Here is a 14,511-nt window from a genome sequence, read left to right as displayed (position 1 = left end):
TTTAAGCAGGCCAATGCTCAAACCACTGAGCTATCCCTCCCCCCATAAAATAGAAAATTAGCTTCAAAGCAACAATCTGCACTGCCTATTCTTCCTTGGGAGAAGATGCTGCTGTGATAATTGCTGTCAAGAAGTTTATCAATTTGCTAGAAGACTATAAAGAAAATGTCCCAGGGCTTGATCCTTTTTTACCTCAGGTCTGCTTAAACTTTGACAGGGAAGGTCTAAACCACAAGACTAAACCACCTCCCTCTGCCCCTGCATCCCCACTTCCAAGCAGCCTGACCCCACCTCACCCCTTCTCTGCCTCTCTCCTCTTCCTGCAGTTCACAGACCTGGTGCTGAGAGCTGAGAGGAGAGGGGGTGATGGGGGGCAGGCAGCTGATGCTTTTTACACCATCCCCATGGGAACAGGCCTGGGGGCTGGTCAGTGGTGGGAGGGGACAGTCTCTGCTGTGGGTGTCACTGTGAGGGACAGAGATTCCTTCAGGCCTTCTCTGGGACCGGGCAGATTATCAGGGGATCTGCATTTTTACCCCCTTCATTGAGACAAGGACTGAAATAAGGGTGGAGCATCCCAGAGAAGGTGTCAGTGAAAGTGAAGAGATGGGACTTGTCAGTTACATTGTAAAATGAGATCTCGCCCCCCTCATAGTCCAGGAAAATCCCCACCCGGCTGGGCCTGACACTCACGGGGAGAGGCGTTAGGGGGGAAGTGCGGGCCCAGTATTTTTCTCCATCTCTCAAACACACCACAAAGTATCCATTCTTAGATGTGACACTGATACTCCCCTTCCTCCTCACAGATTCCCTACAAACCCCCAGAGTCCACTCAGGCTTTTTTCCCACCTCCACCTCCCAGTAATGCCTCCCGTCTGTGAACTTTTCAGCGCCCAGAACAATGACATAAGGTTCAAATCTCCCAGGGTTGTCGGGAAGATCCTGCTGTGTATCTCCATGTCTCACACTTTTCCGATCCTCAGACAGGACGAGGTTGGACTGAGCTGTGGCTGGATCCAGAGTCACGTTCACTGGGGAGAGAGTCACAGAGTCAGTGCCGGGGGCAGGTGCCGGTCACTGGGATCCAAGGGAAATTAACCCTCTTTAATCCCTAATTATAAAATCACTTGCCCAGAGGGGGAAATGGAGGGAAAATATTAAATACTCCTTCCCCCCAAGAGGCAGTGAGACTTTCACACCCGACCTGTTTATTTCCAGGGGAAGGAGACAGAGGGGTTGATTTAGTGCAAAATAAACACAAAATACCTTATCCCTGGGGTCTCGTGGTGTCTGTGTCTCCAAGTTGCTTGGTATCTGAGCAGGACTCAAGTGTGAGGAAATAGACCGTATGCGCAGAAGCATGCACACTGATAGGCTGAAAGGTGCTAATAGCTGCACTCAGGGGTAAGGGCCCCACATTTTCCCTGACCACCTTCTTGTTGCTAACATACCTGTAGAAACTCTTCTTGTTACTCATCACATCCCTTGCTAGCTGCAACTCCAATTGTGCTTTGGCCTTCCTGATTACACCCCTGCATCCTTGAGCAATATTTTTATACTCCTCCCTAGTCATTTGTTCACGTTTCCACTTCTTGTAAGCTTCCTTTGGTATCCAGCTGCCGAGCATGGCTGAGAGTGAGACAGAGAGACAGCCGGCCCCAAGCACCTTGCAGCCCCCTCAGCCCCTTGGCACTGAGATCTGGGAGACCAGGGGGTGTTGACAGCCACAAGGGGACAGGTACCTGATGGGAAACCTGTCCAGCGAGGGCTGCAGTCTGCCTGGGGCCAGTCTTGAGGGGCTCTGCTCAACCCATGAGATCGGTTTTGCTGTAACTTATAGTCAACTAAACTCACTTTACAAGTATCCACCCGGCTGAGGTTACTAGGGGTACGTCTATACTACCCGCCGGATCGGCGCGTAGTGTTCGATGTATCGGGGATAGATTTATCGCGTCTCGTCTAGACGCGATAAATTGATCCCCAAATCGACGCCTGTACTCCACCTCGGCAGGAGGAGTAAGCGGAGTCGACAGGGGAGCCGCGGCGGTCAACTCACCGCCGTGAGGACAGCCAGGTAAGTCGAACTAAGATACTTCGACTTCCGCTACGCGAATAGTGTAGCTGAAGTTGCGTATCTTAGTTCGAACCCCCCCGCTAGTATAGCCCAGGCCTTGGATGGAAGGATGGGCTGAATGCTCAAGAGGAGTTAGGCATTGTGATGCTCAGCCTAATTATAGCTGCCTGAAGAAATTGCTGCAACTCCCAAAGCCTGAGCCAGGCACTCTCTAAAGCTCCTATAGGCGCCTGAAGCCTGTGACTTCCAAAAGTCATCATGCTAGGCAGAGATAGATGCACATGTCTGGACACTCACATGTCAGCTTGTGAGTCTGAAGCTGGGAACCCTCGGTAGAGCTAGGCGCTGATGTCATTTTAGCATGGGGGAGGGGGTTGCCCACCTTATAACCTTTAGCCCAGAGGCCAGGACATTTACCCGGGATGTGGCTGAAACAGGTTTAATTTTCCCCTCTCTGCAAGAGGGCGAGAAAGTATTTGTGCAGGCATCTCCCACCTCTCAAGAGAGGCTCTAATCACTGAGCTATGGGCTATTCTGATGTGTGACTCCTGCTGAAACTGTTTCACTGTGATTAAGTAATGAAAGAGGGATTGAAGCGGGGGCCTGGGTCTCCTAGCTGGTACCTAATTACACCCCAGAGTCATTCTTATTCTCTCTGGACCAATGTTTGGATTACCCGGGGTCCTCTCATGAGAGGTAGGAGACACCCCCACCATTCAAACCTATTCTCCCTGTCAGGCAGATAGGGGGAAATGAACCTGGGTCTTGCATCCCAGGTAAGTGACAGCCACTGGGCTACAAGGGACAAGGTGGGTCCTACCACCACATTTTGAATGTGACTTGATCCAGCAGGTGACCTCTAACAATGCCAATCAGATTGGGCCCCACATGCGACTTAGGTGGCTAAATTTGCCTGATTTGGGAATCTCTGGGGTTGAGGTGGGAGATAGGTGCTTGGACGCCCAAAGGGAGGCAGTGGTGCACATGCCCAGAGGCCGAAACAGACATCTAGCAAACTTTTATCCTCATAGTTTAGGCACCTATAGGGCTGAGGCAGGAGTTTTGTGCATCTGGCCTGAAACTGGGACTTAAGCACCTAACTTATGAACACAGGACTTATGAGGCGAGGCTGAGGGAACTGGGATTGTTTAGTCTGCAGAAGAGAAGAATGAAGGGGGATTTGATAAATGCTTTCAACTATCTGAAAGGAGGTTCCAAAGAGGATGGATCTAGACTGTTCTCAGTGGTAGCAGATGACAGAACAAGGAGTAATGGTCTCAAGTTGCAGTGGGGGAGGTTTAGGTTGGATATTAGGAAAAACTTTTTCACTAGGAGGGTGGTGAAGCACTGGAATGGGTTACCTAGGGAGGTGGTGGAATCTCCTTCCTTAGAGGTTTTTAAGGTCAGGCTTGACAAAGCCCTGGCTGGGATGATTTAGTTGGGGACTGGGTCCTGTTTTGAGCAGGGGGTTGGACTAGATGACCTCCTGAGGTTCCTTTCAACCCCGATATTCTATGATTCTATGAACTTGTTTTGAGCATCCAGATCAGGGACTATAAAAGGGAGGTACTAGATGTGCTTTCATTCATTTTAATGGAGTGAGGCTGCCAACTCTTTCTGGTTATGGGGTGGTGCAGGATGGATTCATTTAAGAGATTTAAATAAGTGATTTTAATCATGATTTAAATCAGCAAGCAGGAAACCTTGATTTAAATCATTGATTTTCATCATGTTTTGCATTTGGACTTTTTAGTTATTTTCTTAAAGAAAGATTGATTCTTATTAGTTGGTAACCATTAAAACATATTGATTCACAATTATACTACACTTGGTGCTTCTTTTTGCTAACCAGGAGCATACGCTATGGTCCAGACTCTAAAGGTATTTAGGCTCCTAACGTCCATTGAAATCAATGAAAGTTAGATGCCTAAAAATCTTTGAGGATCTGGGCTCATATCATATATTTAATTAATCAGCTACATAGCTTAATTTACATTTATTCAGATGCTTATTTTTTTCTTCTTTTGTTATGTTAGAAAATGATGAATGATGGATTTCTTATTTAATACATTCATTTTTTACTTGTGATTCAAGTTCTCTAGATGCCTATGTTTCAAGTTCTATTTGGATGGAAATTAAAATTCAATTAAAATCCACAAAGTTTTTCTTTAATTAAATAAAACTACCTTAAAAGTGTTGAATTCGTACAAAAAAAGTTTGCCAAAACATGTTTTGCACTTAAAACTAACAAATTATTATCTGTACTTAATGAGTTGAACTGGTTGTTCCTGGTCGCCATGTCCTTCAAGACTTAGAACAAGTAGATCTCATCCTCTCACCCTACTTTATATTCATAGTTTAGAATCCAAACTTTCCTGATTTTTCAACACACAAATAATTTCTTAACTTTGAATGAACTAATCACTGAAATGAACCAGTTAAATAAACCTCAATGAAGAAAATATTCTTTCTGCACCTGTAGAAGAGGCTACTGTTGTCAAAGCTGGTTCAGCACTTTGTCAAATCTGGCTCCAAGAGCTTAGCCAGTGTCTTCTTCCATTTCAGTAGTTTGGCTTTCTTTAAAACTTTGCAGCAAACATGTACTGCTTAAAATTATGTGTTGTATTCAATTACATGATTTTAATAGATTATAATGAGTTTTGGCCTCAACATAAGTTGTCAATTTAAAATTTAATTTTAAATAAGTTTATTTAAAAAAAATAAATCTGTATTTAATTTAAATGAAAAAAATCTGTTGTTTTTTAAATAAAAACAAAACCCATAGATTTTTATCCCCTCTGATGTGGGGGAGGGTTCTGTCAACCGGCATCTTGGCGGAAGCTTGCAGGAAGGAGCCAGGAAGGAAGGAGGAGGAAGACAAGTATCATTGAGGCCTGGTCTATGCATGGGGTGACAGTGGGGGGTGGGAAGAGGTAAGATAAAACAATAATTCAGCCTGATTTTAATGAAACATTGCCAGGTCCTGGGGTGACTAAGGACTGAGTCAGGTACTGTGCCTGTAAGTCTTTAGCAGTTAAGTTGTACCAGAGAGACGGAAGCTGTATTCTGTAGTTAGTATACTTTTCTCCCAATGGGTGTGTTTCTTTTGTTCACTAAAGAAACAGTTTGGACTTTGACAATAACAGCTCAAATGCTATAGTCTGTAATTGACTCTTTCAAAAAGGGTATTTAATACCATCTAACGTTTATCAAGTCAGAACTTTTCCCTCTGAAAGACTCCATACACTAAAGGGAAATGGAATATAGGAAATTGTTAAAATGAAGCCTTATTTAACTTTAAGTTTTAAATGTTTTAACTGACTTTTTCCTTCTTGTTATGTGTGATTAGTAAAAAGAAGCAGGGGAATTTTGACATAAATGAAATGTCAGCTTGATTTACCTGCATATATTTGGGCTCTTCTCCACCCTGAAAGCAAGCACAGACACAGAGATGAACACAGTCTGAAGAAGGCACAATTTCTAACTAAGTTTTAATTATGAAAAAAATAGAACTTACGAAGTTCAGCCAAGAGTTTCCCTAAAACAAACAAAGAAAAACAGACATATTACTAGAGCTTGTGTTATAGTGACTAGCCCTTTACATGATTCTTTATTATATGAATCCCAATAGCCTAGATAATTATCATAAACTAAAACCTTTTATTAACCTTAACTTAATGTTATTCCAAAAAAAAAGCTGTAAAAAAAATAACCAACCCTTAAATGTCTGAATGCCTGGACATTCCAAATGAAGTTTCCATCACTGGCTTTTTTCTCAGCCACTATATCCGTGGCCACTGTCCACCTGTGGCTGGGAAGTGCCCTGCGCCAGCCATGAAGGGGTTAAAGAGCTTCTCTGGGCACAATCAGCCCCAACCCAGTACACTTGTGAGATATGCCAAGCCTGGAGAAGGGCAGGTCCTTAAAATGGAGGATCCCAGATGACTCTGGAGTAAACAGAGCAAGAGCTCCTTAGTCCCAGAGCACAAGGGTTGTTTACTGGGTACACTCCTGAGAACATCAGCCAACCAGGCCCTCTGAGGAAGTAGAGGGACTGGCTTTTCTGGTTGTTTGGACATACAAGGGACCAGATCTCCTCCAAGAGACTCTTGACCTCTACACTGTCTGAGACTGAGCAGACCTGGCCCTTTTTTGGGCTCTGGAGGCAGTCTGTCCTCTTCTTTTGGGCTGCTTAACCCCCTCATCTCCTGAAGAGGGCAGGCTCTCTAAGAGGTACAGCTGGAGGGCTGTACCCTAAATCTGGAATCCAGACTACAGTAACTAGTCTCTGCCATCCAGGAAAGGACAGCAAAGATAGGAGGTGGTGCCCCTCTCACCCCAAGGGGGTGCTAGAGAGGTATAACCCATTGCACTACCCAATAGAGATTTGATAAATTTTACATCACTGATTATACAGTAAACGATGGTGTCACGTACACACACCTTCCCTCCTCCTGGCTGTGCAAATGGAATAGAGCCAGGTTCCTCTCAAGGGAAGATGGTGGCCCCTGACACATTAGATTTTTTTTCAGTTTTTCCAATGTGTCTTTAGAAATAACTTTAATCTAGTCTCAGACCACAGTCACTATCATGCACTAACAGTAATTGTACAGTTAACACCTGGCATCACTAAATGTCAGAATTAAGATTGTTTGGATGGTCTTACTGTGTGCTTCAAGACCTTAGCTTGTTTGGGATTTCTTTATGCTGAATTAGTCAGGCTTGTGATGTTTGCTTCTGGGATACATAAAACATTCACCTTTGAGTTACAGATACATACTCCCAACCTGACTTCCAGTTTAATGTAGTTTTTATCTGACACTAAAAATAGGTTTGGATTCATTAGTGAGATGTAAAGAATAGTTCCATTTGCTGCATTTCTCTCAGCTGAAACAGTTTCATCCAAGGAATCTCCCACTATTACTTTACCTTTCTCTCTGTGCTGCATCCAAAAATAGTAAATGGCTGGGGAAATGAGAAAACCCAGGACACTCAGGACCACAGCCAGAGCCACCATCCAGAGCGAAGTCCTTAGGAAAAACGGGTCTGGAAGAGAAAGCCTAATTAATTTGGAAACAGTGACAGAATCATGCCACCAGCAGGACTTCTGCACACAAAAGTAACATCATGTGATTGGGTGGAAGAAACTTTCCTGAGACTCTAAATCAGGTGTCGGCAACCTTTCAGAAGTGGTGTGCCAAATCTTCATTTATTCACTCTAATTTAAGGTTTTGCGTGCCAGTAATACATTGTAACGTTTTTAGAAGGTCTCTTTCTATAAGTCTATAATATATAACTAAACTATTGTTGTATGTAAAGTAAATAAGGTTTTTAAAATGTTTAAGAAGCTCCTTTAAAATTAAATTAAAATGCAGAGCCCCCCAGACCGGTGGTCAGGACCCGGGCAGTGTGAGTGCCACTGAAAATCAGCTCCCGTGCCGCCTTCGGCACGTGTGCCATAGGTTGCCTACCCCTCTCTAAATAAATTCCCTACTGAGATAAGGTTCCTTCACATTTCACTCTGAAGCCAATGGAAGTGAAAGCTTTGACCTGTTACAGAACACTATTAGGGCCTACCTACACGGTGAGAAGGAATTCCGTGGTAACCAAGGCAGGGGTCAATCATATTGTAGGCAAATCCCTGGCATTTCTGTATTTGCTGTGTAGATTGGCCCTACATAGGCAGAAACTAGTCACTCAAAAAACCAAAAACACTTTGTTGATTTGCTTCTTCACCTGCAACATAGCCTTAATGCTGCTTCACACATGACATAATGCAATGCTTATAGAATCATAGAGGTTCACTGGAACACTGCAAGTAACAACTCCAGCACCACAGCCAGGATTGAACTTCCTGATAGACCCTGCAGATCAAATACAACATCATAATGTACAATACACTTACTTAACACTATGATAAAGATACAACTCCATCTATTGGTGGAAGTGCTGTCTACACACATCACCACAACATTCCTCTCTCTAGTGGAACAAGAATTTAAAACATTATTTCCTAATAGTTCAAGTAGTTTGCCATCTCTGGAGGTTTCCATGTTTCTCTGCCTTCTCAAGTTATATATATTTAGTCATGGAGACATTGCTCACCATTGGATTTAGATTATCAGCGAGTGCAAAGTTCGTGTTTTCTGGGTTAGGCCTATTTGTTATGGCCAGACTGTCTGTTGAGACTACAGTATGATGGGGCCCCGAGGACACCCTGGCAATTGCTCCTCCACAACCAATCTCCCATCACAGGGACCTGTTGGGGTACCTCCATATCCACCTCTGCACCCCTTGGGAACAGAGACATGTGAGCATCCTTAGAATTTGCCTTCCCCTTTCTTTCAATGAATCTGTGCCCAGTTCTCATAAGAACAGCCAGATTGGGTCAGACCAATGGTCTATGTAGCCCAGTATCCTGTCTGCTGACAGTGGCAAGTACCAGAGTTTCAGGCAGAGTTTGCAGAACAGGGTAATTTTGGAGACATCCACCCTTGCCTTTCCCTCCTTGCTTCTGATAGTGAGAGGTTAAGGGTCACCTTGAGGATGGGATTACATCCATAACATCTTGGCCAGCAGTCATTGATGGACATGTCTGCCATGAATTTATCTAGTTCTTTTTTGAACCCAGTTATATTTTTGGTCATCACAACTCCCTATGGCAATGAGTTCCACAGGTTAATTGTGTTGTATGAAGAAGTATTGCCTCTTGTTTGTATTAAACCTGTGGCCTATTAATTTCATCGAGTGATTTCTGGTTCTTCTGATATGTGAAGGGGTAAATAACACTTCTCTATTACTTTTTCAACATCATTAATGATGTTATATACCTTTATCATACCTGCCTGAGTCGTCTCTTTTCTAAATTGAACAGCCATAATCTTTTTAGTCTGTCCACATATGGAAGCTGGTCCATACCCCTTGATCATCTTTGCTGCTCTTCTCTGAACCTTTTCCAGTTACACTATATCCTTTCTGAGATGGAGCAACCAGAACTAGACACAAAAACAACAGGGAGTCTGGTGGCACCTTGAAGACTAACAGATTAGTTAGTCTTTAAGGTGCCACCGGACTCCCTGTTGTTTTTGTGGATACAGACTAACATGGCTACCCCTGATACTTGACATCAGAACTAGACACAGTATTCAAGGTTTGGGTGCACAATGGATTTATGTAGTGTCATTATGATTAGAGCCTTGTGCAGATACAAAATTTATAGCCGCGCAGATGTGGATATCTGCAAATATAAATTGGATATCCGCGGAGCTGCAGGGCTCTACCAGGAACCACAGTGGCGAAAGCAGCAATACGTCAGACCACTACTCACAGGAGCCAGAGCCCTGCTAGGGCACTTCCTCCAGCGGCTGTACTGCCCCCAGCCCCACCCAACGGGGTGGGCACCAGGCTCACCAGCAGATGTCCCTGGTCGTGGTAGTGTGTACAAGCACTTTGCACACCCCTGGTCAGGAGACGCACATGGAATACTCTTTGAGCAGCCCTGGGCGCATATACAGTATAACTTTAATATAATCTTATCATTAGTAGTGTTTGTTGGCAATTACTTGGTCTGGCTGTGATGGGAACTGACCTGCTATGTAAATTGTTGACTCTTTTTCTTGGTTGAGGCGGGGATTCCTTATGTAACAATTCAAACCAGGATGTGTCCTTTCTTTTATAACAACAGAAATCTGAGCTTCAAACAGGCCATTTTCCTGTTGGGATTTCGTTTGGGACAGTGATGGTACAAGCTGCCCACTAGAATCTCTCCACAGCATTTCAGGCTCTGGGTACCACCCACCCGACGTACACACCACCCGGATCCCACCGGCCTCGTAGTCAGCAACAGAGATGTGGGGCCCAGAGCCCAAACCTGGAAGAGAATAGAAGAAACATCTATTAATCCTCCATCTTCATTTCTGTAAATATTCAGCATAGAGAGTGAGAGTTTGCACCTGAAGTAGAATAATAATAATAATAATAATAAGTATTATGGTAGTACCTAGGAACTATCCAGGATCAGAGCCTTACCATACTAGGCATTGTAGAAACATAAAGCAGTAGACAATCCCTGGTCTGATGAGCTTACAGTTTAAATGGGTTAAGGGGAAGGGATATAACATGAGCAGAGTGATGGGCTCCAAATGGGGGGATAATACCATGACTTTTAGATGGAGGAATGGGTTTTCTTTTTAATTTTTGGTCGGTCCCTTCCCCTTAACCCTGGATAGTTCCTAGGTGCTACCATAATACTTACTATTATTATTCTGTAAGCGAGGACTGGTCTGTCTCCCAAGATCTGTGAGAGTGAGGGATCATCTTTCAGGATAGGTTGTAGATCTTTGATGATGCGCTGGAGAGGTTTTAGTTGAGGGCTGAAGGTGACGGCTAGTGGCGTTCTGTTATTTTCTTTGTTGGGCCTGTCCTGTAGTAGGTGGCTTCTGGGTACTCTTCTGGCTCTGTCAATCTGTTTTTTCACTTCAGCAGGTGGGTATTGTAGTTTTCAGAATGCTTGATAGAGATCTTGTAGGTGTTTATCTCTGTCTGAGGGATTGGAGCAAATGCAGTTGTATCTTAGAGCTTGGCTGTAGATAATGGATCGTGTGGTGTGTCCATCATCAAAGATCTACAACCTCTCCTGAAAGATGATCCCTCATTCTCACAGATCTTGGGAGACAGACCAGTCCTCGCTTACAGACAGCCTCCCAACCTGAAGCAAATACTCACCAGCAACCACACATCACTGAACAAAAACATTGACCCAGGAACCTATCCTTGTAACAAAGCCCGATGCCAGCTCTGTCCACATATCTATTCAAGTGACACCATCATAGGACCTAACCACATCAGCCACACCATCAGGGGCTCGTTCACCTGCACATCTACCAACGTGATATATGCCATCATGTGCCAGCAATGCCCCTCTGCCATGTACATTGGCCAAAGTCTCTACGCAAAAGAATAAATGGACACAAATCTTACATCAGGAATCATAACATTCAAAAACCAGTGGGAACACTTGAACCTCTCTAACCACTCAGTGACAGACTTGAAGGTGACAATTTTGCAACAAAAAAACTTCAAAAACAGACTCCAAAGAGAGACTGCTGAACTCAAATTAATATGCAAATTAGATACAATTAACTTAGGTTTAAACAGAGACTGGGAATTGTTGAGTCGTTACACTAATTGAATCTTTTCCCCCATGTTAAGTTCTCCTCACACCTTCTATGGGTCATCTCGATTATCACTTCAAAGGTGTTTTTTCTTCTGCTGCTGATAGCTCATCTCAATTGATTGGCCTCTTACAGTTGGTATGCATACTTCCACCTTTTCATGTTCTCGGTATGTATAAATATCTTCTGTCTGTGTGTTCCATTCTATGCATCCGAAGAAGTGAGCTGTAGCCCACGAAAGCTTATGCTCAAATAAATTTGTTAGTCTCTAAGGTGCCACAAGTACTCCTGTTCTTTTTATCAAATATTTGTTCCCCCTACAGATACTTTTAGACTGTAATAAAGTCAGTCATTAACCTTATCCTTGTGAAGCTAAATAGATTGAGCTCTTTGAATCTAGGCATGTTTTCCAATCATTCTCATAATTCTTCCCTGAATCCTCTCCAATTTATCAACATCCTTCTTTCATTGTGGGCATCATAACTGGTCACACTATTCCAGCAGCAGTTGCACCAGTTCCAGATAGTCTCTCTCCTTCTACTTGAGATCGCCCTGTTTATGCATCCCAGGGTCACATTAGGTCTTTTGGGAACAACTTTCATTTAGCTGATTATCCACCATGACCCCCAAATCTTGTTTTAGAGTCACTGCTTCCCAGGATAAAGTCCCCCTCCTGTAAGCATGGCCTGCATTCTTTGGTCCTAGACATATACATTTAGCCTATTGTTCACTTGTGTCCAGTTTACCAAGCAATCCAGATTACTCTGAATCAGTGACCTGTTCTCTTCATTATTGGCCACTCCCCCATTTTTTGTGTCATTTACAAAATTTATCAGTGGTGATTTTGTATTCTTCCAGGTCGCTGATAAAAATGTTAGATGGCACAGGGCCAAAAACCGATCCCTGCAGGGCTCCACTGGAAATACACATTTGATGATGATTCCCCATTTATAATGATATTTTGAGACTTATCAGTTAGCCAGTTTTTAATTTATTTAATGTGTGCCATGTTAATTTTATATAATCATTTTTTAGTCAACATGTTGTGTGGTATGAAGTCAAACACCTTACAGATGTCTAAGTATATTATGTCAACATTATTACCATAGAATCATAGAATATCAGGGCTGGAAGGGAACTCTGGAAGTCATCCAGTCCAACCCCCTGCTCAAAGCAGGACCAATCCCGAACTAAATCATCCCAGACAGGGCTTTGTCAAGCAGGGTCTTAAAAACCTCTAAGGATGGAGATTCTGCCACCTCTCTAAGTAACCCATTCCAGTGCTTCACCACCCTCCTAGTGAAAAAGTTTTTCCTAATATCCAACTTAAACCTCCCCCACTGCAACTTGAGACCATTACTCCTTGTTCGGTCATCTGCTACCACTGAGGACAGTAGAGCTCCATCCTCTTTGGAACTCCCTTTCAGGTAGTTGAAAGCAGCCATCAAATCCCCCCTCATTCTTCTCTTCTGCAGACTAAATAATCCCAGTTGCCTCAGCCTCGCCTCATAAATCGTGTGCTCCAGCCGCCTAACCATTTTTGTTGTCCTCCGCTGGACTCTTTCCAATTTTTCCACATCCTTCTTATAGTGTGGGGCTCAAAACTGGACACAGTACTCCAGATGAGGCCTCACCAATGCCGAATAGAAGGGAATGATCACAGCCCTCAATCTGCTTGCAATGCTCCTACTTATACAGCCCAAAATGCTGTTAGCCTTTCTTGGCAACAAGGGCACACTGTCGACTCATATCCAGCTTCTCATCCACTGTAACCCCTAGGTCCTTTTCTGCAGAACTGCTGCGTAGCTACTCGGTCCCTAGTCTGTAGCAGTGCATGGGATTCTTCCGTCCTAAATGCAGGACTCTGCACTTGTCCTTGTTGAACCTCATCAGATTACTTTTGGCCCAATCCTCTAATTTGTCTAGGTCCCTCTGGACCCTATCCCTACCCTCCAGCGTATCTACCACTCCTCCCAGTTTAGTGTCATCTGCAAACTTGCTGAGGGTGCAGTCCATGCCATCCTCCAGATCATTAATGAAGATATTGAACAAAACCTGCCCCAGGAACGACCCTTGGGGCACTCCGCTTTGATACTGATCACTACCTGTTGAACCCGATGATCTAGCCAGCTTTCTATCCACCTTATAGTCCATTCATCCAGTCCATACTTCTTCTCAACCAAACTTGTTATCGTGTCAACAAAGATATTGTTAGTTTGACAGGATCTATTTTCCATAAACCCATGTTGATTTGTACTAATTACATAATTATCTTTAAAAAGAACGAGGAATACTTGTGGCACCTTAGAGACTAACAAATTTATGTCATCAATGTAGTTTAGATAGTTTAGTGTCCTTTTTCCTTTGTAGAGAAGCAAAGTGTGTGTTGTAAATGGCTTGTCTAGTTTTTGTAAAGTCCAGCCACTAGGAAGTTTGTGTGGAAGGTTGGTTTTTTTATGAGAGTATCCAGTTTTGAGAGCTCATTGTACATAGAGTGCTTTCCCTGTTTGCTGTATAGGATGTTGATCAGGTGGTTCTAATAGCCCACCTCAACTGATTACTCTCGTTATAGTTGGTATGGCAACACCCATTTTTTCATGTTCTCTGTATATATATATATATATATATATATCTGCCTACTGTATTTTCCACTACATGAATCCGATGAAGTGGGCTGTAGCCCACAAAAGCTTATGCTCAAATAAATTTGTTAGTCTCTAAGGTGCCACAAGTACTCCTGTTCTTTTTGTTGATACAGACTAACACAGCTACCACTCTGATAATTATCTTTTATTCTTTGTTAATCAAGTTCCATATCAACTGCTCCATTCTCTTGTCGAGGATTGGTATTAGGTTGACAGGCCTATAAATACCCAGGACAACCATGTTTATACTTTTAAAAAATTGGTACACCACTAGCATTCTTCCAGTCTTGTGGAACTTCCATAATGCTCCAAGACCTGTTGAAAAATCAACATTAATCTTTCAGAGAACTCCCCATAGAGCTCTTTTACAACTCTTGGATGCAAAGGAATCATTTTTGAAGCACTTAGAGGAGAGGGAAGTGATCAGGAACAGTCAACATGGATTCACCAAGGGCAAGTCATGCCTGACCAACCTGATTGCCTTCTATGAGGAGATAACTGGCTCTGTGGATGAGGGAAAAGCAGTGGACGTGTTATTCCTTGACTTTAGCAAAGCTTTTGGTACGGTCTCCCATAGTATTCTTGCCAGCAAGTTAAAGAAATATGGGTTGGATGAATG

The 14,511-nt window shown here is 43.3% G+C and overlaps 1 protein-coding gene across 1 annotated transcript in view; it reads right to left on the bottom strand.

Moving 5' to 3' along the window:
- Window positions 1–14,511, bottom strand: part of LOC112119453 (butyrophilin subfamily 1 member A1-like) — an 18,859-nt gene continuing 4,348 nt past the window's right edge. The window contains exons 2-6 of the mRNA XM_026657644.1: window positions 9,663–9,944; window positions 7,004–7,120; window positions 5,592–5,612; window positions 5,475–5,501; window positions 1–1,031 (exon numbers count right to left, since the gene is read on the bottom strand). Coding sequence (XP_026513429.1) covers window positions 487–1,031; window positions 5,475–5,501; window positions 5,592–5,612; window positions 7,004–7,120; window positions 9,663–9,944 — 992 coding nt within the window. The 3' untranslated portion in view covers window positions 1–486. The remainder of the gene's footprint in view (window positions 1,032–5,474; window positions 5,502–5,591; window positions 5,613–7,003; window positions 7,121–9,662; window positions 9,945–14,511) is intronic.

This window comes from Terrapene carolina, unplaced genomic scaffold, assembly GCF_002925995.2.
Source record: "Terrapene carolina triunguis isolate 2854851 unplaced genomic scaffold, T_m_triunguis-2.0 Scaffold258, whole genome shotgun sequence".
NCBI lineage: Eukaryota > Metazoa > Chordata > Testudines > Emydidae > Terrapene > Terrapene triunguis.
This window is presented reverse-complemented; position numbering and strand designations above follow the sequence as displayed.